General features: G+C 39.7%; 1 protein-coding gene across 9 annotated transcripts in view; it reads right to left on the bottom strand.

Annotated features, from left to right (window-relative positions):
* Window positions 1-27,502, bottom strand: part of UBE2E2 (ubiquitin conjugating enzyme E2 E2) — a 388,722-nt gene that overhangs the window by 145,222 nt on the left and 215,998 nt on the right. For 2 of the 9 annotated variants that reach the window (XM_070072853.2, XM_089332302.1), the window contains exon 4: window positions 23,330-23,458. The exons of 6 other annotated variants lie outside the window; for them this stretch is intronic. In XM_070072853.2, the coding sequence (XP_069928954.1) occupies window positions 23,330-23,376 (47 nt within the window). In that variant the 5' untranslated portion in view covers window positions 23,377-23,458. Of the gene's footprint in view, window positions 1-10,962; window positions 11,058-23,329; window positions 23,459-27,502 lie in introns of those variants that run through there. One more of the 9 variants, XM_051858872.3, reaches the window with a different exon arrangement.

The raw sequence follows: 27,502 nt of genomic DNA, 5'->3' as shown, positions 1-27,502 counted from the left end.
ACCAGAGGGACCTTAGGAAGGAACCTTGGGTGGCTGGTTTGCCCAGTGTGTTGTGTTATGCGAATTAAAACGTGTGAATTCCTTTTTGCATAATTAAAAGCCTTACTGAGATGCCATTACTATGCTCCTAACAGAGAAGTCTTCCATTCTCTGGTTCACTCCCCAAATGGCCACAATGGCTGGGGCTGGGCTGATCTGAAGCCTGGAGCTAGAAGCTTCTTCCAGGTCTCCCATAGGGTGCATGCAGGGGCCCAAGGACTTGTACTCTTTTCCATCTTGTACTGCTTTCCCAGGCCATAGCAGAGCTGGATAAGTGGGGAGACAAGACTTGAACTGGTGTCCACATGGGATGCTGGCACTGCAAGCGGCAACCGCAATAAATCTTTTTTTGAAAAAGAGTAAGCAGTATAGAAAGTGCTAAACAATGACAATGAAAATATCAAGTTAAAATTAATACAAGATAGCATCAGAGAGACATTTTTGAATTATGGTGTAAGACAATATAATAGTTCATACTGAACAATGCTAATCTTGTATTATTAAAAATGAAATGCACATTATAATGCATTCTAAATAAATTCCATAGTGGAATATTTATGACAAATCATTGCCATTCACTCCCAAGTTTACAACACAAACAGAAATGGATGAAAATACACTTTGTTTTAATTTCAGAAAACCTTATAAGCAGATGAAAACCACATTTAATATAAATGTCACATCAGATAGTCATATTACTCTTGAAGTAACAATTTTATTGGAATAGTTTGAGCTTTCAGAATATGCAATGTAATCAAGACATTTCAAGCAAAATGTAACAAAGATGCAATAGCATAATTTTGAGAAACAGACTATTAATGTAGCATCAGAGACATTTATCTTGGAGATCTGATTAAAAAACATGAGGTTCTGTGGCTTATTATAACAAATAAATATTTTATAAATGCAAGTCATGAAATTTTATCTACATTAGAAAAGTTCTATAAAAGCCTTTCTAATATAGACAAATCAATAAATCATATCAATGGTAAACAGGAGACTGCTCAGAGTTCTGTGCTGCGTGGCCTATGCATAGGTGCTTATTTCAATGACTTAACTGTTATGAATTACTATAAACTATTCCACATCAATACATAAATAACTATTTTTTCAAATTTCTTTGAGGCAAGAGTTGAGAACCTGAGTCCCTCATCACCCTGCAGAAGAACTCGAAGCCAATATTCATTTAATGGTCAGTCTCAATTTAATACAAAGTTACTTCAAAGTAGGATTGAAAGGTAAATACTGAAATTCATGCATTTTTTTTCACAATATGCATTTCACATGAACTTTGGGAAGAGTCCTCCATAAAGACAGACAATGATGTTTCAATTAAAACTACCCAGCAATCTTCAGGCAAGGAATGGGCTAACTGGTACACAATGGAGCAAAACTCAAGTGTGGTGCTAATAAAATACGTCTTTGGTGGCTGCCTTTTAAGTACTACCACTAACCACTTTGGGGCTTGAGGGTTTGTTTTCAGCAGTGGCACTAGACTTCTGTGAGGTCACCTACAATTTTTCTAGTACTTTGGAATATGGCACACATTTAAGGAGGCATCTTTAGGCTAAGAATATGGCTGATGGCATTGAAAGTGGTTCAAGACTAACAGTGTAGTGCTATGAAGTACGTGACATTTAGTATTTGTACACTGGCTTTCTCTCCTGTCAATCACTGCACTGAGAGCCTTGGTATCCTTAAATATAAAATATTTAAATGACTTTCTATGGAAATTATAATAGCATGAATTACAAGGTATTATAAAATTTCCAGTACCTAAAACAGTAGACTATGTTCATACAGACAGATACATGGCTAAAAGATTAATAAAATGTATGAATTCTAGAATGCAATGTAATAAATTAATGATAAAGAATTTTGTTTGCTTCTCCTTGGAATGTGCTTTAGCACGTTCACCTCCTCCAGTCTCAGTATGTGCAAATCTTTACTATCCTTTAAGGCTATGCTCAGAAAGCACCTTCTTGGAGAACACTCCCAAAACACCACCGATGGAAATGTACTCTCCTTTCTGTAATTACCAGAGAATTTTCCGTTTTGCTCATTGAATCACGAACATTTTACAGATGAGTACTGGTAACAGGAGGTTAGCCTGAGTACTCAGCTATACCACCTCCGTAGTAAGCAGTTTGTAAGGCAGACTCAAAAAAAGGGCATAATTTCCACAAGGTTTTAGTCAAATGCTTTTATCTTTTCTCGCTAGCTTTCATGCTAACACCAAGTGTTGTGCCACAGGAAAGTGCCACCTACTTACACCTGACTCAGATAACAAAAGCAACTCTGGGAACGTCATCCACTGTGCTGCTGCCTAGCACTGACATGTACGGTAACAGCTTGGTCATGTAATATCCCTGCCAGGCATTCCTTACCTGGAACATGGAGAAATATACTTGACCACCACCCAAACCGACAAGATTTGAAATTAAGGGAAGAGGGGCGAATTTTAAGCTATTCAGAAGAGAAGTATTTGGCATAAAGTAAATTTTGTTACGCTTTTTTCTTTTTCAGCATTTAAAGCTAGCACAAGCATTTGAAATCATTATACAGAATGTACGCCGAGAAGAGGGAGCTTCATTCTGGTCTGTGGTTGTACTGATCACAAAGATTCTCTGGAATGTGCAATTAAGCAAAATGGCTCTCCACACCAGCTGGTGGAGCTACTCCAGAGGCGTCCCTACAGCGCTGTGGCCCAAGGCCCAAATAATCTGCTCACACTGAGTTCATGCAACAGAACTCAGAGCAGTAGAAGGGCTATTGCAGACGTCCTGGGGGTGTTTTCTCAGCTCCCTTACTACACCACCTTCTCACTTCCTATTTTGGATAGTTCACATGTTTCATAAAGGTATCTACAATTGCAAAAAATACTACGGTTTTATTACCACTCATTGTCTCATGATCAGTAGTTTCAGAGGAGCTAGTGCTTCTGGTTAAGCAAGTTTTAACGACTAATGAACTAATTGTGGGTATGGTTCAATTATGTGTATCCTAGAATTTATTAGTATTTCTTATTTTTTAAAAAGATTTTATTTATTTATTTGAGAGGTAGAGTTGCAGACAATGAGAGAGAGAGAGACAGAGAGAAAGGCCTTCCTTCTGTTGCTTCACTCCCCAGATGGCTGCAACGGCCAGAGCTGCGCCGAGCTGAAGCCAGGAGCCAGGTGTTTCTTCCTAGTCTCCCACGTGAATGCAGGGGCCCAAGCACTTGAGCCATCTTCCACTGCTTTCCCAGGCCATAGCAGAGAGCTGGATTGGAAGAGAGGCAGCCAGGACTAGAACCATATGGGATGCCCATATGGGATGCCGGTGCCACAGGCGGAAAATTAACCTACTGCACCATGGCGCCAGCCCCCCTTACTATTTCTTAGTATTTCTTAGTTCCTAGCCACATCTGCCTTGTCAGCCAGCTGAATGCATATGAAAAAAAATTTACTTTGTCTCATAAGCTAAAGAACAATAGTCTTTAAAGTCAGAGAGTGGGGCTAAGCCTCTACCTGCAGTGCCAGCATCCCATACGGGTGCTTGTTCAAGTCCCGGCTGCTCTTCTTCCAATTCAGCTGACTGCTATGGCCTGGGAAAGCTGTAAGATAGCCGCCTACACTAACATGGGAGACCTGGAAAAAGCTCCTGGCTTCAGATCAGCCCCACTCCAGCAGTTGCGGCCATTTGGGGAAGTGAACTAGCAGATGGAAGACCTCTCTCTCTGTCTCAAACTCTACCTCTCAAATAAATAAATAAATTCTTAAAAAAAAAAAAAAAAAGAGCCAAAGAGTAGCCTTACAGTATTTTCCACAGGTAGATGTGATTAAAAAAAAAAAAAAAAAAAAAAAAAAAGGCCAGCATTGTGGCGTAGTGGGTAAAGCCACCACCGGTGGTGCCGGCATCCCATATGATCACTGGTTCGAGTCCCTGCTGCTCCTCTTCCCATCCAGTTCTCTGCTATGGCCTGGGAAAGCAGTAGAAGACAGCCCAAGTCTTGGGTCCCTACACCCACATGGGAGACCCGGAAGAAGCTCCTGGCTCCTAGCTTTGGATTAGTGTAGCTCTGGCTGTTGCAACATCTCTCTCTCTCTCTGCCTTTCAAATAAATAAATCTTAAAACAAACAAACAAAAAACTGGCAGATGCTGGCACTATGGCATAGTGAGTTAAGCTGCTGCCTGAGGCACCAGCATCACCAGTTCGTGTCCCTGCTATTTCACTTCGGACCTTGCTGATGCACTGCCTAGGAAAGCAACAGAAGATGGCCCATGTGCCTGGGTCCCTGCCACCCACATGGGAGACTCATTTGAAATTCCTGGCTCCTGGCTTAAGCCTGGCCCAGCCCTGGCCATTGCAAGCATCTGGGGAATAAACCAGCAGATGCAAGATCTCTCTCTTTCTCTCTTGGTCAGTCCCCTCTCTTTGTAAATCTGCCTTTCAAATAAATAAATGAATCTTTTTTTTTGTAACTTTGCAGCCTCTGAAAACACAATATAGGTCAATAATTTGTAACCACGAAAGATCTGAGTTTAGTTTAAATGCATGTGGCCACATAATTAACAAAGCAAACTGAAACCAAATGGAGATCTAGTTCACACCACTAATGAGAGACAGAAAGAAAGATTTTGAATTATCACATCAGTATGTAAGATATAAGCCTTTCTGATGTGATGGCATTTATTGTATTTGCAGAGTAGACACAAAGACTAATTCCTATTTAGTTAGGAAGTCGAATTACTTAATTACAGCTCCGTTGACAGTTTTGCTCCATCTACTTATGTTGGGTGGCCTGTGGAAAACTAAACTTTTCAGGTGTCTCAGAGAGAGGAGGTAACAAAACCTGCATTAAGCTGTTCTTGTTAGATAAAGACCTGTGATGGACGAGAGGATATGGCAATCCTAGTGAGCTCTGACTGCTTAGGGGTAAGCCCCATAACTTGGCCTCGGGACATCTCAGAATCTCTGGCACACCCATAAAGAAGCAAAACACACTGTATATCCAAACAGAAAATGTCCCTAATGTTTTGTGTGCAAAGCTCAGAACCTAAGGAGGAAGACGAATCTGTCTCCAAACACCCTTCAGACTTGAGGTTGTACATTGGCTCTTGCCATACCTACTGGCCTGCCCTGTGGATTTTGGATTTGCCAGCTCCCAGACCTGCATGAACCAATTTCTTTCAGTCAATTTCTCATTCTTTTTCTCCACACACACACACACACACACACACACCCTAACACCCTATTGTTCTGCTCTCATGGAGAAACCTAATACGGAATCAGTCAGGTGGGGGACACTGATCATCCCCCTTTTTTTTAAAGATTTATTTTATTTATTTGAAAGACAGAGTTACAGAGAGAGAGGTAGAGACAGAGAGAGAGGTCCTCCATCCTTCACTCCCTGGACGGCCGCAACGGCCAGAGCCGCACCATCCACTGGTTCATTCCCCAAAAGGCTGTAACGGCTGGAGCCAGGAGCTTCTTCTGGGTCTCCCATAAGGGTACAGAGACTCAAGGACTTTAAGCCAGGAGACAGGGCTTCCTCCTGGTCTCCCACGTGGGCACAGGGGCCCAAGGGCCTGAGCCATCCTCCACTGCTCTCCCAGGCCACAGCAGAGAGCTAGATTGGAAGAGGAGCAGCCGGGACTAGAACTGGCGTCCATATGGCATGCCGGTGCTTCAGGCCAGGGCTTTAACCTGCTGTGCCACAGTGCTGGCCCACTGATTATCCTCTTAACGTCCTACTGAACAAGAGATTTCATGGTTGATAAATACTCCACTAAGGCTTGGTGGTGACTGATACAAACATAGCTCCCCAAACCACTTCCACTTAAGTCTTTTTTATTATTATTATTATTTTAAGATTTATTTATTTATTTGAAAGCCAGAGTCAGAGAGAGGCAGAGGCAGGGAGAGAGAGAGAGAAAGAGATACGTCTTCCATCCACGGGTTCATTCCCCAAATGGCTGCAATGGCTGGAGCCAGGAGCTTCTTCTGGGTCTCCCATAAGGGTACCGGGACCCAAGGACTTATGCCAACCTCTACTGCTTTTCCAGGCCATAGCAAGGAGCTGGATCGGAAGTGGGGCAGCTGGGTCTTGAACTGCTGCCCAAATGGATGCCAGTACTAGAGGTGGCAGCTTTACCTGCTATGCCACAGAACTTCTCTCCTATTTAAGTCTTTGGTTTTCAAATGATTCTTGTGTTGCTTCACTCTTCTTCTTTTTTAAATACTAACTCTGTTATTCTCATCTCCATCTCCAAAAAGGTTCAGAACTTATACTCAAGTTAGTACAGAGCTTAGTGAGCTTAGTAGAAAACAACTCACAGGGAGGTAGTGTTTCCTTTTTAGTGCTTACATTTGTATGCTGGTGACAAAGAGTTTGGCATCTTAAGACTTTCACTTAGTCCAAACACACCTGCTGCCTTCACAGGTAAACAGTCCAGACATCAGCCACAGGTGGGAGGGAGCTGCTGGACCATGCTGTTGGCAGGCTGGAATACAGTCTGTGTTACTGGTTTACAAGGTGGCGTTTCATGTACTGTAAGTCAAGCCATGTGCATTTCTGTTACATCTGTTTGCTGACTTCCTCTAGCCCATGACCTGGCTTTGTGGCAATTTGTTATATAACTGTCTTATAGTTCTTTATGAGACTTAAAGAAACGAGGCTGAATGTGAGCCTTAAATCAGACTTCAGCAGATTGATAGAAAGCACTTGGATATGAGACCCTCTTAAAAGGTGAGTCAGCTCCCGGTTTTCAAACTATGGCCTGGCTTCATGGGTAGCATCTTTTAAAGCAGGCCATTCTTTTTCAAAGATTTTTCTTTTAAATAACAAGCTCTCTATATATTCTGCCAAAAAATTAGTAACTAATAAACACGTGTGAGAAGACAGTATACCTAAGTACTATTAAAATGAATGTTACAAAGTATTAAAATAAAATTCAGAGCAGCTAATGGGCATCCAAAAAGTACGTAAGATAATAAAAATTCAGGTAAAACAAAATTAAGGCAATTAAAATGTTTCTTATTCTTCCCTTTAAGATCTAGTAGCCTATGATTCTAAAAAGTTAAATACCTGCACTCAGGAATGCTGCTTCACTACTGTGAAACTAAAGAATACAGAAGACTATACTTTGGGTTACATTTCTATATTTATTTTTATTTATATGAAAGGTAGAGAGACTGACGGGCAGACAGAGAGAAAGATATACAGATCTTCCATTCTCTGGTTCCCTCCTCAATAACCTGCACACATTTTAAGGCTAAAGCCAGGAGACAGGAAGTCATTCTGGGTCTCCTATGTGGGTGGCAAGGACCTAACCACCTGAGCCATCACCTGCTGACGCCCAGGGCGTGCATCAGGAGGAAGCTGCAGTGGCAACAGAGCTGGGACTTGAGTCTAGACGCTCTGAAATGGTATCTTAACCATCATGCTCAATGCCCACCACCAGGTTATTTTAGAGCAGACATTCTGTTAACTCTCAGACATGTGTCTTCTTTGGGAGGTAACCATAACCAATATAATGAAAATGGGAAGGGTTTCCACATTACCTAGCTGTTAATACCATCTTAACACTTAGGAGATGCAAATATATCTTGAAAAGAAAGCTGTAATATTTTCCTGCAAAACTCTTTTGGTTGTAGATGAATGGGAAAATCTACATGATAAATTTATTCATTGTTTAATAAAGTGGTTTATATACAATACCTTGATTTACACTGTTAGAATCTTTAATGATTCTCTTTCTAGACTCAGAAAAGCATAGAGATTTTAAATTTCCCCAAACAATTTTTCTATGTACCTCAGTTCTATTGTTGTAATATTGATACAAGTTAAGAGACAGAATGTATGCTAAAATATACTTTTTTCTGAAGGAATCTGTTCTGTTTAACTTCTTCCTTAAACTATATCCATACCAAATCTCTTTTTAAAAACAGGTTAGGGGCTGGCACTGTGGCGCAGTAGGTTAATCCTCTGCCTGTGGTGCCAGCATCCCATATGGGCGCCATTTCTAGTCCCAGCTGCTCCTCTTCCAGTCCAGCTCTCTGCTGTGGCCCGGGAGGGCAGTGGAAGATAGCCCAAGTGCTTGGGCTCCTGTACCCACATGGGAGACTGGGAAGAAGCACCTGGCTCCTTGCTTCGGATTGGTGCAGCTCTGGCCATTGCAGCCATTTTGGGAGTGAACCACCAGAAGGAAGACCTTTCTCTCTATCTCTCCCTCTCACTGTCTATAACTCTACCTCTCAAATAAATAAATAAAAACTCTTTAATAAAAGACAGATTAAAGATAAAACATTCTCTTTTTTCTATCCTCCCTCCCTTCCTTTCTTTTTTAAAGATTTATTTATTTATTTGAAAGGCAGAGTTAGAGTGAGAGAAGGACAAGAAAGACCTTCCGTCTGCTGGTTTACTCTCCAAATAGCCACAAGGGCCAGACTGAGCTGATCCAAACCCAGGAACCAGGAATTTCCCCTGGATCTCCCACGTGGGTGCAGGGGCCCAGGCATTTGGGCTATCTTCTACTGCTGTTCCAGGCCATTAGCAGGGAGCTGTATTGGAAGTGGAGCAGCCAGGTCTTGAACTGGTGCCCATATAGGATGTCAGCACTTCAGGGGGCAGCTTAAACTGCTAAGCCACAGCGCCATCCTCAACATTCTTTTTCTTTTGCTCACCACAAAAAGCAGAAACAAACTGAAGGCTTTACAACATACTGTATTCAACAGAGATGGATGAATTTTTAATCTGTCCTCATTAAAAAAAAAAAATCAGTATTTTTAATAGCATGCAGAGAAAACAACCATCAGGCTGGTTTAACTGACACTTTTAAAATGACACACGCTAAACCAGGATATTCCACCTGCTATAGAAATGGAGATTCAAACATATGAAGGGTCTTTAATATGCATGGAAAATGTGCATTATGAAAAACTATATACATATTTCAGAAATTTTTACCAAAATAAATTTACCTTCTATTCCACTTTTCAAATAACTTTTTTAAAGTATTCAAGAATCTAATGCATATGTTTGCTGCCAATGAACAGTTGCAAAATACTTTACATATCATTTATTTTATAGAGTAATTTTTCCAAATATTCCATTAAAATCCAAAAATATGGTCTAAGCATTATAAGTGCATGTAAGGGAAAAACAAGGCTGGACACCAGAAAGCTGGGCTGTTCTGGGAAATACAGGATAGATGGCTGCTGGCTGAGCAAAGGGGCACCCTATGTGCTGCAGAGGGAGAATTCAATGGCATAAAAATATCTGTCCATCCTGAAACTCCACTGGATAACAGGTGTTTTAGAATAAATTACAGTCTTTCAGGTCTTTCTCCTCTTACTGCACTCACCAGACCCCTTGCCGTCTCCCTCCCGTTTTGGAATGATGATATTAGAATGTTATTCTCCTAGCAGGCATCAAGTTTCCCACCTCTTCTGCTCAACACAGGATTATGCAGTGACAATCAAACCATCTTAGGTAACAAGAATCACATGGACTAACAAAGTTTGTAACTAGATCAAGCTAGGGTATCATTCTAAGATTCTAAATCTAAAATTTAACGGAGAAGTGTACACTAACATTTAAAATCCTCTTATTTTCTCCACAAACATGACTTTTGCCCTGAAATTTTTACTTAATAAATTGGGGCCAGCACTGTGGTGCAGTAGGTTAAGCCTCCACTTGCGGTGCCAGTATCCCTTCTGGGTGCAGATTTGGTTGCTCCTCTTCTGACCCGGCTCTCTGCTTATGGCCTGGAAAATCATTGGAAGACTGCAAAAGAACTTGGGCCCCTGCACCCACGTGGGAGACCTGGAAGAAGCTCCTGGCTCCGGATCCATGCAGCTCCAGCTGTTGCAGCCATTTGGGGAGTGAACCAGTGGACGGAAGACCTTCCTCTCTGTCTCTCCCTCTCTCTGTAACTCTACCTCTCAAATAAAGTCTTTTTAAAAATTTTAATACAGATATAAAAATAAACATTCTTTGATTCATCTGCAGCAATTTTCAAACTATACAACCAGCTCCATCTCTTTCCTTTCATATTTTTCTCCAGCAAAAAATTCTGCAAGGCGTAGAAAAACATTTCAAAGAAATGTTAAAAAGTTTACTACCAGGCTGATGCTGTGGCGCAGTGGGTTAACGCCCTGGCCTGAAGTGCCGGCATCCCATATGGGCGCCGATTCTAGTCCCAGCTGCTCCTCTTCTGATCCAGCTCTCTGTTATGGCCTGGGAAAGCAGTAGAGGATGTGCTTGAGCCCTTGTACCCACATGGGAGACCCAGAAGAAGCTCCTGGCTTCCGATCGGCGCAGCTCCGGCCGTTGCGGCCATCTGGGGAGTGCACCAGCGAATGGGAGACCTCTCCCTCTGTCTCTACCTCTCTCCGTAATTCTGTCTTTCAAATGAATAAATCTTTAAAAAAAAAAACTTACTACCAGAGACATAGAGCCATTCCAGCAATCACCTTCTGGAGAGCCACTATTTTGAACAGCTATTCAAACACCAAGTCACCTTCAAAGGAGCTATGGAGGCCAGGTGCAAGACCAAAGTGCAGCATTGCAGAAAGCAAAAAAGTGGCTTGTTACTCCTCCCCCAGATTTAAGGAGCACAGCGTGGAGTGAGGGACCTCAGTGCTCTGGGGGAGAGAATCACACTGTCAGGCCCAGTGTGATATAAAGGGCAGAGCCCCGTGACCCTGGACACTGGCCCTCACTTGCAGACAGAAGATCTGGAGCCTTTACATCCAGCAGTCTCTACTACCCAGCTACCAGCAAAAAGTGGAGCAAGACTCCAGCTCCTGAAGAGGGGCGCTGAGGACCTTGACACGGAGCCCAGATCTCGGCCTGCTGCTTGGAGACCCAGCAGCTAACAAAGTCCAAAGGCCTCTATTCCTAGACAGTGACTGCAGCCAGAGCCTCTAAACTTACCCTGGCATAGGTGGAGATCTGTGTTCCAATAGGAGGAGCCGATTTCAACCAGTGACTGGACAAAGCCTCTACAACTGTCAATCAGTTGGAGACCTGCAACCTGATGAGACAAACTCGTTTTAGTGTGTAATGCTGTCAGCCTCATGTTGCCCTGGTGACTGTGAGATAGAAGCAGGTATGACCTGTTGAGGAGTTATCTCTATTACCCCTTTCCCAGCCTTCGGAAGACAAGAAACTACATGTCTGGACTGGGACTGTTAGGCTGGTAAAACCCACCTATCAGCAGATCCTAAAGGTCCCTATCCCCATGCCAGTGTCTACAGATGGAGGCTGTGAATCTGCTGTTGTGCTAAATGGAGTTCTATGGTCCCAGGTAGTCAGTATTATATCCCAGTCAGGACCCCCAGTGGCTGGCAGGAGTGGACTCAGGCTGAGTCCATCTCAGCAGCAGACAGAACATGGCAGGGTGGGTTGTGGTCCTATCCCCAGCCTGTGCAAGCGCCAGTGGACTGGAGGTCCAGAGGTGATCTTCCATTATGGCCACAGTACAAGGCATCTAGGCCAAATTCAGCCCCAGAAAGACGTTTGTAGGGATGAACTACCCATTTTTTTACACAATTCCCCAGTGCATTCTGTATAATACATCACCTGGATTTGAAACAAACTGGAGCTTGGGATGCATTTTAGGACAGAAATAGTGAAAATACAGCAACGGTGGGCCTGAGGCAAACCTTGACTGAGGGTGTCATCTAATGCTGAAATAGAAGTTTCCACAGTCTCAGAAAAAATAAAGAGACTGCTTAGAGTTTCTGGAAGGACAGCCAAAAACAAAGACAGGTTATTGTAAGTGATCCTTCTACGCGCAGATGGGATCACACACCAACAAGCATGAAAAACTCCCAAGGTATCTTGACCTCACCTAACAAACTAAGGTGACAGAGAAACCAACCATCTAGTAACTGAAACTTTCAAATACTCAGATGAAGAGTTCAAGATAGTTCTTTTCAGGAAACCTAACAAACTTTAAGAGACCACAGATAAATGATTAATACTTCAACAGAGACACAGAAGTATAAAAATTAAAGACAGAAATCCATCAACTGAAAATTAACCTAAGCAACATTAAAAGACAGAAGGCATCAATAGGAAAGTAGGGTAAACACAAATAATCAGTGAGCTCAACAACAGGCTATTCGACAATATACAGCAGGAGGAGAGAAAAGAATCAAGAGCAACGAAGAAAGCTTGGAACTTTGAAACCACATGAAAAAATAAATATCCAAGTTATTGAAGTTCAAGAGTTGAGAATGTCAAAGGGGTAGAAAGCATATTCAAGGAGATGGTTAAGAGAAGACTTCCAAACCTGGGGTGAGGTACAACCATCCAGGTATAAGAAGACGAGATTATCCGCCTGATTGACCTAACCAAGTTCATCTGAAGACATATTATTACACGCTCCAAAGTTAAAAATTAAGGAGGATTCTGAGAGCAAAAGCATCTCAATTTTCTTACTGCAGGCTTCTCAGCAGAAACCTTAGTGATAGGAGGGACTGGGATGAGATTTTCACAGTAGTGAAGCAAAAAAGTTGCCATTCAAGAATACTATACCCAGCAAAGCTATCCTTCAGATGTGAGGCGGGAGATAAAGCCATTCCTAGACAAACAGAAGCTGTAGAAAGTTATTGCCATCAGATCTATTTTAACAGAAATGCTAAAGAAATTCTTCAAATCTAAAAATCAAAACAATTTTATTATAAAACAAAACAAAAGCTAAATGAAGAGATGTTAATGAGCAAGGAAAAAATACTAGAAAGTAGAAGACTCACTGGTGAGCGTACACAAATTCAGAATGCTTTAATCTTCTAAATACAGTATATAAATCATTCATAATTTTACTATGAAGATGAAAAACAAATAATAATTACATAAAAATGCTAATGCACAGCTAACAAAGAAAGAAGTAAAATGGTACAACAAAAACAAAATATGAAAAAAAGGTAAATGGGAGAAATGGAGTACAAGTGTAGAGTTCAATATTAAGAATTCTTATCTTTTTTCTATTTGAATAAACCAGTTATCATTTCAAAAGTGTGTTATGACAAAAAATGTTTTTTTAATCACAAAACAAAATTTATAAACAAGTTATCAAAAATAAAAATCACTTAACCACAAAGGAAGTTTATAAGGGAGGGATAAAGAAGGAAACTAAAATAAACCAAAAGCAACAATCAAAATGACATCAAGACCCTTATCTATTAATAATTAACAAATTAAGTAGATAAAATTCTTCAATTAAAAGACCCACACTGATCAAATGGATGATAATAGTAATAAAATAATAAAAGAGCCAGCTATAAGCTGTTTTCAAGAAACCCACTTTAGCTCTAAGGACTGTGCATAATACAGAACTAGTTATATTAGAAAAAATAGATTTTAAATCAAAGTAGTAAAAAGCGGCAAGGAAGGTCATTACATAAAGGGTTTAATGAAGCAAGACAAAATAATAGTTGTAAATATTTATGGACCCAATATTATAGCACCTAAGTATATAAAGGAAATATTAATAGACCTAATGGAATTGAGAAAAATCTCAAATGATGATAACAGGGGACATTAAACATCCACTTTCAGAAACGAAAAGAATGTCCAGACAGAAGATTAATAAAGCAACCATAGAATTAAATAGCACCCTAGATCAACTGGACCAGATAGAAACATTCTATTTAAGAGCAACAGAATGCTTCTTCTGTTCTCCAGTATAAAAAACATAGTAGATCACAAAACAAGTCTGAAAAACTTAAAAATTTAAAAAAAGAAATCACAAAGTATCTTTTCTGACCACAATGAAAGAAAATTTAGAAGCAATAAAAGAAAAACTTTGGCCACTATATTAGTACTAATTAAACAACTTGCTCCTAAAAATCAATAGTGGTGTTCACCCAGGGAAGCAAGAATGGTTTACCATATGCAAATCAATGGATATGGTTCATCACATCAACATAACCAAGGACAAAAATCTTCTGTTTATCTCAGCAGATACAGAAAAGATATATGATAAAATCTAATATCCCTTAATGATAAAAAACTTTAAACAAACAGAAGGAACAAACCTCAACACAACAAGCCAACAGCTACTATCATACTAGTCAAAGGAAAGAAATAAATGAAGGAGGATTAAAGTGATGAAGAAGGGAGGGAGCCTGCTGCTCTAGTCTAGGAGAAGACAGTTTAAAAAAAGTGGAGAGAGTGTAGTCTCTTGGAAGAGTTAGGGAGAAAACAGTAGAGGAAATTCCATGCAGGTTTAGAGGGACATGGCAGACCTAGGTGAAGGGTGTGGACATACACAAATCGGAACCCCAGCAGCCGAGAGCTAGTGCACCACCTTTGGGCAGTGAAGTGAGACCAGACTGCAGCAGCCCATGCCACTGGCGATAAAGCCGCAGGAAAAGCCTGGAGGGAATCTGGCTTGGAGCCCTGTGGGGGATGGTGTATTGCAAAATTAGAGGAGAAAAGTTGGGGGGCAGTTTCCCTCTCCCTGATCACCTTGCAACGGCATCCTGTAACAAGCTGATAGACAGCAGGCACCATCTTGGACATACGTAACAGCTGCGTCAGCTCTTGTCCATGCCCAACAACCAGCTGAGTGGAGATGCCTTAGTCTGGTGGTGAGAACTGATGGGGGCTGGGTGCTCATGAATGTGGGAAGGTTGTGTGCCAGGACTATATAAACACTGAGACTGTATGGGAAGGCTCAGTCTGTGGCTGGGACTTTGGGCAATCACTGATGGGAGGTTACACAAGCCGAGGGCTCCCTGGTTCCCTGGTGAGGGACATTGCTGGGGAATATGCTTACACCAAAGGCTGCACAGATCCTTTGTGTGGTCCTTGTGGAAGTGTGGATGAATATTATACCCACTGGGGCTACCGCCTAGACACTGGTCTCCTTTGAGCAGAGGAACAGAGCTGAATCTATGGCAACAGAATGAATTTCCTCTCTGCTTAAAAAAAAAAATTTACCATGCCCAACCTGGGTGTCACCTTAATAATCCCTTCGCCCTGGAGCACTGAACAGAGCTCCCTGGCCACATACACCACATGCCTCTAGGTATCCCCTGAAAGCAGACACTCCACTAATCCACACAGACATAGTCCAAGGATAAAAGCCACTACAGCAAAAAAAAAAAAAAAAAAAAAAAATCAAAAAACAAAAAACAAACAAACAAACCAATGAGTATCTTCACAAATGCCAAATAATAAACACACCAACTCAAGAAACAAGAATAAGGAACACACACTGACTCCCCCCAAAAATACAACACTTAAATACTTTCTCCCATATAATTGAGATCTTAGAGAGAAAGCAAAGTGAAATCTTGGAAATGAAGAAATCAATAGAACAAATAAAAAATGCAGTGGAAAGCCTTAACAACAGAATTGGTGAAGTAGAAGAAAGAATATCTGACTTAGAAAACAAATCACAGGAAATTATACAGTCAGATGGCCGGCGCCGCGGCTCACTAGGCTAATCCTCAGCCTAGCGGCGCCGGCACACCGGGTTCTAGTCCCGGTCAGGGCGCCGGATTCTGTCCCGGTTGCCCCTCTTCCAGACCAGCTCTCTGCTGTGGCCAGGGAGTGCAGTGGAGGATGGCCCAGGTGCTTGGGCCCTGCACCCCATGGGAGACCAGGAAAAGCACCTGGCTCCTGGCTCCTGCCATCGGATCAGCGTGGTGCGCCGGCTGCGGCGGCCATTGGAGGGTGAACCAACGGCAAAGGAAGACCTTTCTCTCTGTCTCTCTCTCTCACTGTCCACTCTGCCTGTCAAAAAAAAAAATATATATATATATACAGTCAGATAAAAAACAAGAAGAAATTAGAAAACAACAACCAAAAAAAAAAAAAAAACAAAACCAACAAACCACTGTTGGGCATCTGGAAGATACTATCAAATGACCCAACATACAGGTTTTAGGAGTTCCTGAACGTGTGGAAAGAGAGAAAGGATTAGAAGGCCTTTTTAGTAAAATAATAAAAGAAAATTTCCCTATTTTGGAGAAAGAAAGGGGCATCCAAGTACAGGAAGCACATAGAACTCCTAATAGACATGACCAGAAAAGATCTTCACCATGACACATTGTAATCAAACTCACTGCAGTAAAACATAAAGAGAAGATTTTAAAATGTGAATAAGAGAAATGACTGATTACTTTCAGAGGCTCTCCAATTAGACTCACAGTGGACTTCTCATCAGAAACCCTACAGGCTAGGAGAGAACAGTGAAATATATTCCAAGTCTTAAGAGAAAAAACTGTCAACACAGAATACTGTACCCTGCAAAGCTCTCATAGATGAATGAAGGTTAAATAAAGACCTTACATGACAAACAGAAATGGAAACAATTTGTCCAGACTTACAAAAGATGTTAAGGATGTGCTGTACACAGAAACATAGAATCATGGTCAACACTACAAAAGAAGGTAAAGGCAGAAAATCTCCCAGTAAAAGTAAAAAGAAAATCCAAAGTAACAAATAGGAATATTTTGGAAAAAGATATTCTATGCTAATAGAAACCATAAAAGAGCTGATGTAGCCATCTTAATATTAGACAAAATAGACTTTAACACAAAGACTGTTAAAAGAGACAAAGAAGGGCACTATGTAATGATGAAAGGATAAATTCAATAGGAAGATGTAACTATTATAAATGTATATGCACCTAATTACAGGACACCTGGTTATTTAAAATAAATGTTAAGCGGTATGTAGGGAGACACAGACTCTAACACAATAGTAATAGGGGACTTCAATACCCCACTTTCAGCAATGGACAGATCAACCAGACAGAAAATCAGCAAGGAAACAACAGAGTTAATCAACACTATATATAGACCAAATGGACCTAACAGATATCTACAGAACTTTTCATTTTACTGTTGTAGAACATACATTCTTCTCACCAGTTCATGGAACTTTCTCTAGAATTGACAACACGCTAGGTCATAAAGCAAGTCTCAGTAAATTCAAAAAAACTGAAATAATATCATGTATCTTCTCGGACCACAATGCAATGAAGCTGGAAATCAGGAACTCAGTAACCTCTACAGCATATGCAAACATATGAAGACTGAACAATATGCTCCTGAATGAACAGTGGATCACTGAAGAAATCAAAAGAGAAATAAAAAAATTTCTGGAAACAAATGAAGATGGCAATACTTATCAAATACATATCAAAACTCATGGGATATGGCAAAAGCAGTGTTAAGAGGAACATTTATAGCAATTGGTGCCTACATCAAGAAATTGAAAAGCACCTAATAAATGAGCTATCAATGCATCTCAGGGATCTAGAAAAATAACAGCAAGCCAAACCCAAAAGTAGTAGGAGAAAATAAATAATGAGAGTAGAAATCAACAAAATTAAAATTAAAAAAACAATACAAAAGATCAGCAAAACAGTTTTTTTTTGAAAAAAAAAAAAAAAAAACAAAATTGATAGGCCCTTGGGCCAACTAACCAAAAAAAGGATATAGAAGACCCAAATTAATAAAATTAGAGAGGAAAAAGGAAATGTAACAAGAGGTACCACAGAAATAAAAAGAATCATCAGGGCCGGCGCCGTGGCTCAATAGGCTAATCCTCCACCTTGCGGCGCCGGCACACCGGGTTCTAGTCCCGGTTGGGGCGCCGGATTCTGTCCCGGTCGCCCCTCTTCCAGGCCAGCTCTCTGCTATGGCCAGGGAGTGCAGTGGAGGATGGCCCAGGTGCTTGGGCCCTGCACCCCATGGGAGACCAGGAAAAGCACCTGGCTCCTGGCTCCTGCCATCGGATCAGCGCGGTGCGCCGGCTGCAGCGGCGGCCATTGGAGGGTGAACCAACGGCAAAAGGAAGACCTTTCTCTCTGTCTCTCTCTCTCACTGTCCACTCTGCCTGTCAAAAAAAAAAAAAAAAAAAAAAAAAAAAAAAAAAAAAAGAATCATCAGAAATTACTACAAATAGCTGTATGCGAACAAATTGGGAAACACAGAAGAAATGGATAGATTTCTGGTCACATACAACCTACCTAAATTGAGCCATGAAGACACAGAAAATCTAAACAGACTCATAACCAAGACAGAAACGGAATCAGTAATAAAGGCCCTTCCAACAAAGAAAAGCCCAGGACTGGATGGATTCACTACTGAATTCTAACAGACATTTAAAGAACTAACTCTAATTCTTCTCAAGCTATTCAAAACACAATTGAAAGGGAGGGAATCTTTCCAAATTCTTTCAATGAAGCCAGCATCACCTTAATTCCTAAACCTGAAAAAAGATGCAACAGAGAAAGAGAACTACAGACCAGTTTCCCTGATGAACATACATGTAAAAATCCTCAACAAAATTCTAGCCAATAGAATCCAAGAATACATCAGAAAGATCATTCACCTGGACCAAGTGAGATTTATCCCTGGTATGCAGGGATAAATGGGTCAACGGTTGCAAATCAATCAATGTGATACATCACATTATCAAAATGAAGAACGAAACCATATGGTTATCTCAATAGATGCAGAGAAATCATTTGATAAAATACAACACCTTTCATGATAAAAACTCTAAGTAAATTGGGTATAGAAAGAACATTCCTCAACACAATCAAAGCAATCTATGACAAACTCACTGCCAGCATCCTATTGAATGGGGACAAGTTGGAGGCATTCCCGCTGAGATACAGAACCAAAGATGCTCACTCTCACCACTGCTATTCAATATATTCCTGGAAGTTTTAGTCAGAGCCTTTGGGCAAGAACAAGAAATCAAAAGGATACAAACAGGGAAGGAAGAATCAAACTATCCCTACTTGCAGATGACATGATTCTATATATAGGGGATCCAAAAGACTCCACTAAGAGACTATTGGAACTCATAGAAGAGTTTGGTAAAGTAGCAGGATATAAAATCAATACACAAAAATCAGCAGCCTTTGTCTACACAGACAATGCCACAGCTGAGAAAAAGCTTCTAAGATCAATGCCATTCAAACTAGCTACAAAAAAGATCAAATACCTTGGAACAAATTTAACCAAGGATGTCAAAGATCTTTACAATGAGAATTACAAAACTTTCAAGAGAGAGATAGAAGAAAATACAAAAAATGGAAAAGTCTTCCATGTTCATAGATCATCAAAATGTCCATACTTTCATCAAAATGTCTATACTTTCAAAAGCAATTTACAGATTCAATGCAATACCTATCAAAATAGCAAGGACATTCTTCTCAGATATAGAAAAAATGATGCTGAAATTCATATAGAAACACAGGCGACCCGAAATAGCTAAAGCAATTTTATACAACAAAACAAAGCCGGAGGCATCACAATACTAAATTTCAAGACATACTACAGGGCATTTATAATTAAAACAATCTGGTACTGGTAAAGAGACAGGTGGACAGACCAATGGAACAGAACAGAAATGCCAGAAATCAATCCAAATATCTACAACCAACTTATATTTGACAAAGGAGCTAAAATCAATCCCTGGAGCAAGGACAGTCTCTTCAACAAATGTTGCTGGGAAGATTGGATTTCCACATGCAGACATATGAAGCAAGACCCTTATGTTATATCTTACACAAAAATCCACTGAAAATGGATTAAAGACTTAAATCTATGACCTGATACCATCAAAGTATTAGAGAACATGGAAGAAACCCTGCAAGACATTGGCATAGGAAAAGACTTCTCAGAAAAAACCCCAGAGGCACAAGCATTCAAAGCCAAATTTACAAATGGTAGTACATCAAATTGAGAAGCTTCTGTATTGTAAAAGAAACACTCAGGAAAGTGACAAGGCAACCAACAGAATGAAGAAATTATTTGCAAACTATTCAACTGATAAAGGATTAATAACCAGAATACATAAAGAAGTTAAGAAACTCAACAACAAAACAAGTGAAGAAATGGGCAAAAGACATTTTTTAAAAATGGAAATCTAAATGGCAAACAGCCACATGAAAAAATTCTCAGGATCACTAGCCATCAGGGAAATGCAAATCAAAACCACAATGAGGTTTCACTTCACCCCAGTTAGAATGGCTTTCATACAGAAGTCAACAAATAAAAAATGCTGGCAAGGATGTGGGGAAAAAGGTATCCTAATCTACTGTTGGTGGCAATGTAAATTGGTAAAGTCCCCTTGCAAAACAGTATGGAGATACCTTAGAAATCTGAATACAGACCCAGCCAGCCATTCCATTCCTAGGAATTTACCCAAGGGAAATGAAATCAGCATATGAAAGAGATATCTGGACCCTATGTTTCAATTCACAAAAGCTAAGACATGGAATCAACCAAAATGCCCGTCAACTGGACTGGATAAAGAAATTATGGGATATGTACACTATGAAATACTACATAGTGGTAAAAAAAAAAGGAAATAAGGTCATTTACAACAAAATGGATGAATCTGGAAAACAACACACTTTCTACACAACAGCGGAAACAGTCAACAGAGTGAAGAGACAACCTACAAATCTAGAGAAAATGTTTGCAAGCTGTACACTTGACAAATGATTAACATCTAAGATATTTCAAGAATTCAATAGCAAAACAACTACAAAACAGAAAAAAAAAAAACCTCAAACAATCCAATTACAATAGGGAGAAGAACCAAACATTTATGGTTAACAGGTACATGACAAAATGTTCAACATCACTAATTGTTAAGAAAATGCAAATCAAAAGCACAGTGAGAGATCACTTCATTTCAGTCAGATTGGTTATCATCAAAAAAAGAAAAACTGAAAAATGGAATTATTTTATGATCCAACAATACCACTATTATGTATATATTCAAGGCAAATGAAATCTGTCTGTGGAGGAGACATCTGCACTATCACATTTACTGCAGCCTTACTTTTGGTACCAAGAAATTAAAACAAACTAAATGTTTACCTAGTGATGAATAAAGAACATGTGATACATACACATAATGGAATACTACTCAGCCATAAAAAGCAAGCAACTTGGCATTTTCAACAACATGGATGGAACAAGAGGTCACTATGTTAAGTGAAATAAGCCACACAACATGTATCGTACAATCTCACTTGTCCAAACAAAGGAATAATGGTATATGGCCATTACCAAAGACTGACGGAAAGTTGACTAATAGATACCAAGTTATAGTGAGACAAGAGTAAGAACTGGGGTTTATAGAAGGTTGACTATAATGTACTCTATATTTCTCCATTAACAAAAAGACCCCTAGAAAATGGATCTGAATATGTTCACCATAAAGAAATGTCAAATGTTTGAGGAGACAGACATTTATTTTGATTGGACACTATAGAATGTATACATATTGTCAAAATATTACATAGTACCCCATATATATGTATTATTTCTATGTGTATAACATTTTAGAAAATTATTCATATAAAAAGTAAAAGAGAAAAAGAAATCTCAACACCAACCATTCTCATGTTTAAATTTTATCAATCAAATACCTACATTTTAACATCTAGTAATAATAATAATAATAACAGGCACATGTTAAAACATTGTAATGATTCTGTAAGATAGTACTAGGCACATCACTCCACATGGCCTGAATAACTACCTTTGTGAGATAAGAACCATATTCCTTCCCACTCTCTTTAGGCATTGCTCTTCTTATTTTTGTCAATCTTGGCCACCGTCTTTAAGAATTGAAAATATATTTTTAAAACATCACCAACATGGATGCTTCCAACTGACAGAATACGGACACATTCCTCATGCAAAGTAATAATAAGTAACAGAAATAAAGCGTATCTGTTTTCAAGTTGTAAAAGCACCTCATTGCCAAAGTATTAGTTTATTTTGGAAGTTTTTTTCTATGAAGTCTGTCCTGCTACACTGCTAGAAGACAGATCAAATCTTATATTCCATAATTGAGACTCTTTAAGAGGTAACACAATGTAGCTCCTAAAATCACTGACTCTAAACCCAAACTTTCTGGGCTCAAATTCTGTTCTGCTACTGACCAGCTGCATAAATATCCCTGCTCAAATTTCTTCCACGTCCCTGCTTCACCATCTATAAAATTATGCTCACAGTGTCTCTTGGGATGCTTGCAAATGTCATGTAATAAGGCTTATGCAAGTGCTACCTACTACTGATCTGATAATTCTTATCCATAATGCATACATGGCTAAACTAATCAATCCATGTGGATGGCAAGAAAAAAATGTGATGTAGTTCTTAAAATCTAAAAAAATTTAGAATAGTTTAAGATTTACAGAAAAACTTGCAAAGATAGTATGGTGTCTCCATATGCTTTACAAGGTTTCCTTCATGAACATTTTACAATGAAAGCAACTTTTAATGACATCCCAAAAGTGGAAGGACATTTACTCTCAGCAGGTAAAAACTATAAATTTAATTAATCTGCAATTGCAGTAACCCACTCACCAAAACCAAACATTGAAACTTCTAAGTACCACAGTATAATTAGCGAGTGTTAAATTTAATGTTTCTGTAATAGTGCTGCACATACTGTACTAATGTAGGAAATTTTATTGTCTCATTAAAAAGGACTAATAAAAAGAAAGTTATTTGAATGTGTATAACTACTTATATATACATATTGAAGTTGCAATTTAAAATATGTAAAGTAGAAGATAAAGCTGGGGTATTCAAACAGATATTACTTAATAATTTTAAGATGGAATAAATTTTCTTAATATTATAAAATAATTAAAATTATATAAGAAAAATATGGTGAATAAATTTTGAAATGAGAACTGTTAGTAGTGTTATTTTCTTACTATTAGAAAATCATAGTTACAACAATTAATATGATACATGGCAAATTTTTCTGGGATGTTACAGAAGTAGAGGTAAGGCCATATATGTGTAGGAACACTTGAAGGCTAGGTATCTTACACACAGGACTGAACCTAAACATCAGCCGTCCAGTTATTATCTACTAGCTACATGTGGCAAACCAAATTAGAATGAATTAAAATGAAATAAAGTTAAAGACTGAATTCTTCAGTTACATGACAACCGCATTGTGAGTCCTCAGTGGCTACGTGCAGTTAACGGTTACTGTCCTGGAAAGCATGGTCATGGCACATTTCCATCACTGCAGGAAGTTTTATTGAATACCACGGCCCTAATCACATTCAACTGAGCTTTAACTAATAGCTCTTAAGCTCTTATCCCAACAAACTCTTTTATTAAACTTGGCAAAAACAAAGCAAGAAGGCTCTCGTCTCCTTTTCGGAAATGCTTATTAAGAGGATGAAAAGGAAAAGGGCCCAGCCCGGTCTCTCATCTGACAGACAGCTACCAAGAAATGGAAAAACTGCCGGGGTCCTCAAAGCCATTGCTGTACTCACGTGGCACGGCAGCAGTGGGCCCAGTGGCCAGGAGGACTCCTCTTCATGGGGACATTTCCTCACTAAGGACGGGGCCCCCATGTGGGGCCTGCGCACTGGTGGGACCTTCCCCTTATGGGGCTGGGGTTCCTGCCAGCGAAAAATGGGAAATTTCATTGTTAGCCAGCTTTGAAACTCTTCCCCTTTGAGATATTTAAAAACACTGCTTACTGGATTAATTAAAGCAGAGTTATAGGAGATAAACTCTTAGAACTGATCAATCATGATGTGTGACTGATTGTGTCTGTCCCGTCCCCCAGGAAAAACAACCAGCAGAGTCCTGGAACTGCCATCAGAATCTCAGATCTAGTTAAATGGTGAAAAGATCAGACTGACCAGGTGATGGCTTTTCCAAGCAGGATTAAAGACAAAGACAATTAGCTTTTTAATTGTCAGTAATGGGCAGTGGTGAAGAGAACAGATATAATCAGATATAACAAAAACCCTCACAAAGTTCCACAACTTCTCATTCTCACCCCATCCAAACTTTTAAAATTGGCTTGGAAAATGAGAAGCAAGTGTTTGAATTTCACCCACTTACTTCTGACCATTCTGTGTGATTTGGTACCAAATAACAGTGATGAAACACTCAATAAACACAAAGACCTGGTTTTTTTTTTAAACAAATTTTTAAGAAATCCATGTAAGCAGTTTGTTGATATTTAGAAATGTGGCTAACAATAAAAATTTCTCACGGACACGTTCATTCAAAAATGTTTTCTAATTCTACAAGATGAATATTTTCATTCTTTCAGCTGTAACACACAGTTACAATGGAAAATGATAGATGTATTCTATCGATATTCTGAATCTCCATAACAGTTATTCTAACTTTATCCAGCTTAAATGGATAGCATATTTTATGACGGCACAGCAAGGCATACTTTTAGGGCAGTCAGGTAAAAGGTCCAATGTAATAGATTCCTATGGATACTTTTGGATGGTGGATAACACCACATTTCTTAGCAACTATGAAAAAATCAGAAAATTTAAGCTTGTGGCAAATACTGAGATAGGAGATGCCAGGAAGAAGTAAACAGAAGGAGCCGTGCACCGAAACTCAGGCCGTCGTTCTCCTCACCAGGGACCACAGCTCCTGATCCATCTGCCCACTTTTACTCCTCTCATCTCCTGAGCTGCAGCTTTCTGCTGTGATCTCTTGTAATTATATTCCCAGACAGCAATTTAGAGATCAGCTTACTACAAATGCATTTCTCAGTCTCTACTATTATGGGGGTGGGGATACAGAAAGAAATCCTAAACAAAAAAGGCATTTTATTCAAAGTTCCATGATACATTTGAATATAAATTCTATCACTTTCCAACTCATAAAAGAAGAGCTTTGCAAAATTCAAGTACTTAATGTCACTGTAAGTTTAAATGTTTCCACAACAGGACTAATATCATTCTTGATTAGCTTCCTATCAGAATCCTTATGTTAGAACATGTGTAAAAAATACTAACTCAGTAGATTATTCCTAATTGCATTTAAAATCTCCATTATGTGGGTATCTTAGGCTTACCGCTGCTGGTCAAATGTTGTGAAAATTAAATTTTTTGACACTATCAATGTGAAAATTAGTTAGTATATGACTAAACAAAAACACTGCCACAGACTTCAAATAAAGACCTACAACAAACATCAAAGACAGGCATGCCTTTTAAGGGTGGACCAAAGTACCTAGGGGTGGGACTGGAATGCTTCCTGGCCAGAGCTTCATTCTGAAAAGATTATGAGGTCACTGACCTGGCAGACTCATTCAAAATTAAATTCTCCTAGACTTCCTGTCTACCTAGAAATTCCCTGACATCCACAGATAAAAACTTTTTCACAATAGACTTATGCATTAGGGGGTTGGGTAAGTGGGGAGAAGCGCCTTGGATGAAAGAGAATGATTTTTAAAGATGGAAGCTATTCCTTTGAACACTGATTTGATATTCACTTTGCTATATAGTCAAACTTTTCCTACAACATTTCTTTTAATCATATCATTCAAAGGTAGGGCAGCAGTATCTAAAACTGTATATAATGCTGTTTTAATTTTTTTTTAAATTTGTTTTAGATTTTTGAGATGGAGGGAGGGAGGGAGGGAGTTGGAGACAGCAAGCACTCCTTCTCAGCTGCTGCATTCCCCAAATACCCACAGTGGTCCAGGGCTGAACCAGGCCAAAGCCAGAACACAGTCTAGGTCTCCCAAGTGCCTGTCAGGAACCCAGTCCCTTGGGCCATCACCACCACCTCTCAGAATCTGCATATGCTGCAAGCTGGAGTCAGAGGCCAGAGCCATGAAATGAACCCATGGACTCTGATATAGCACACGGGTGTCTTAGCCACTATTCCAAACACCTGCTCCCTGACATTACATTAAGGACAGTGGAAGCTGCCACACCTGGCAGTGCTGTTCCCCCTACCCAAATACACACGGAAAGGAGCTAAAATCTTGCTGGTGCTCTCTGCTCCTGACATGCTGTTGCAAGGCTGTTTTGGCCTGGAGAAAGGGATGTCTCTTTTATAATTTACACAGATGTTAACAAAGGCTCTGAAGACAACCATGTAATACCATATTTCACTATGAAATAAGATGTACCATTATTTTATAAAACATTAACAGAAAAACTGCCGAATGAAGCCATCATCCAGTGATTTCTGACATAAAAATATTTTATACTTATTAAAAAGAATCTCAAGTATTATAGATCACTCTTAAGCATGTTAAATGATTATGGGCACAACACATTAATGATTAACTACCAAAGCTTCTTCACAGCAGACCTCAACTCTTCTGAATCCCATTTCATATCACACAATCCTGATGTTGATGAAAAACGCTTCCCTTTCACTTGCTTTCATCATCTGTTCATTTCTTAGTTATTTAAATACCTGAAAAGTGGCCCCGGCACTAAGTCAGTGATAGACAGACGCAGGACACAGGTAATGACTCAACCCTCAGCAAAGGTCAGAGCGCTCAGAGAGGGAGACAGAGCGGAAAAAGAAGAGACTGAAAACTGGGTCAGTTAATGGCTGTGAACAGGATAATGGCCAGAAAAGAGAACTGTAGAGGTGACTGGAAAACTGGAAAGAACTGTTTCATTGTGAAGGAGTTTAGTGGGCCACACAGGAACTACATATTTCATGATTTTTTGCTATTTAATTATTAAATTTGGTTTGAAATAGATTATTATGGATATTTGATATATTAGCAAAGAAAATTAAATAAGACGCAAACACAAGTATGTCGTGGAAGCTTTCTCAAACCACATTCCTCTAAGAGCAGAGGAATCAGGAGACATGGCCCAGACTCCCTTATAGTGCCGACCAGGAAGGAAAACTCGTCATGGATAAATATAGAAGAGAAGATGCTTGCTAGTTCTTTTTTTTTTTTTAAGATTTATTTTATTTATTGGACAGAGTTTTAGAGAGAGGCAGAGACAGAGAGAAAGGTCTTCCATCCGGTGGTTCACTCCCCAAATGGCTATAATGGCTACAGCTGAGATTATCTGAAGCCAGGAGCTAGAAACTTCTTCCAGATCTCTCTCTTGGGTGCAAAGGCCCAAGGACTTGGACCATCTTCTACTGCTTTCTCACGTGCATTAGCAGGGAACTGGATCAGAACTGGAACAGCCAGGACTTGAACTGGCAGCCAATATGGGATGCCAGCACTGCAGGCCAGGGCTTTAACCCTCTGCACCACAGGGCCAGTCCCGGCTAGTTCTGACTTTCAAAGCTCACTATGGGTTAAACAGAGAGTGTTGATGTAAAAGAAGGTTCATAAAATAAGCTTTGTAAGGATATTATAGGGGAAAAAAAAAGGCAAGCTCAGCATCCTGAGAAAGGGCACCTTAATTTAGTATACTTACAACTATGCTTCATACTAAGATTTTCTTTCCTACACAGGAGGGAATAAGCATTCATAAAATGCTTCACATGGGGGCATGTGATGCAGCTGGTTGAGCCAGCATTCCACATGAGTGCAGCAGGATGGCCAAAGTCCTTGGGCCCTTATACCTGTGTGGGCGACCCAGATGGAGCTCCTGGCTTCAGCCTGGCCCAGCCCCAGCCAAATGGGGAAGTGAACCAGCAAATGGAGAAGGATCTCTCTCTTTCTGTAACCTTTCCAACAAATTAGAAAAAAT

This window comes from Oryctolagus cuniculus, chromosome 4, assembly GCF_051225735.1.
Source record: "Oryctolagus cuniculus isolate XC-2025 breed Fujian yellow rabbit chromosome 4, ASM5122573v1, whole genome shotgun sequence".
NCBI classification, from domain to species: domain Eukaryota; kingdom Metazoa; phylum Chordata; class Mammalia; order Lagomorpha; family Leporidae; genus Oryctolagus; species Oryctolagus cuniculus.
The sequence above is the reverse complement of the archived record's forward strand: the minus strand, read 5'-3'. Positions and strand labels throughout refer to the sequence as shown.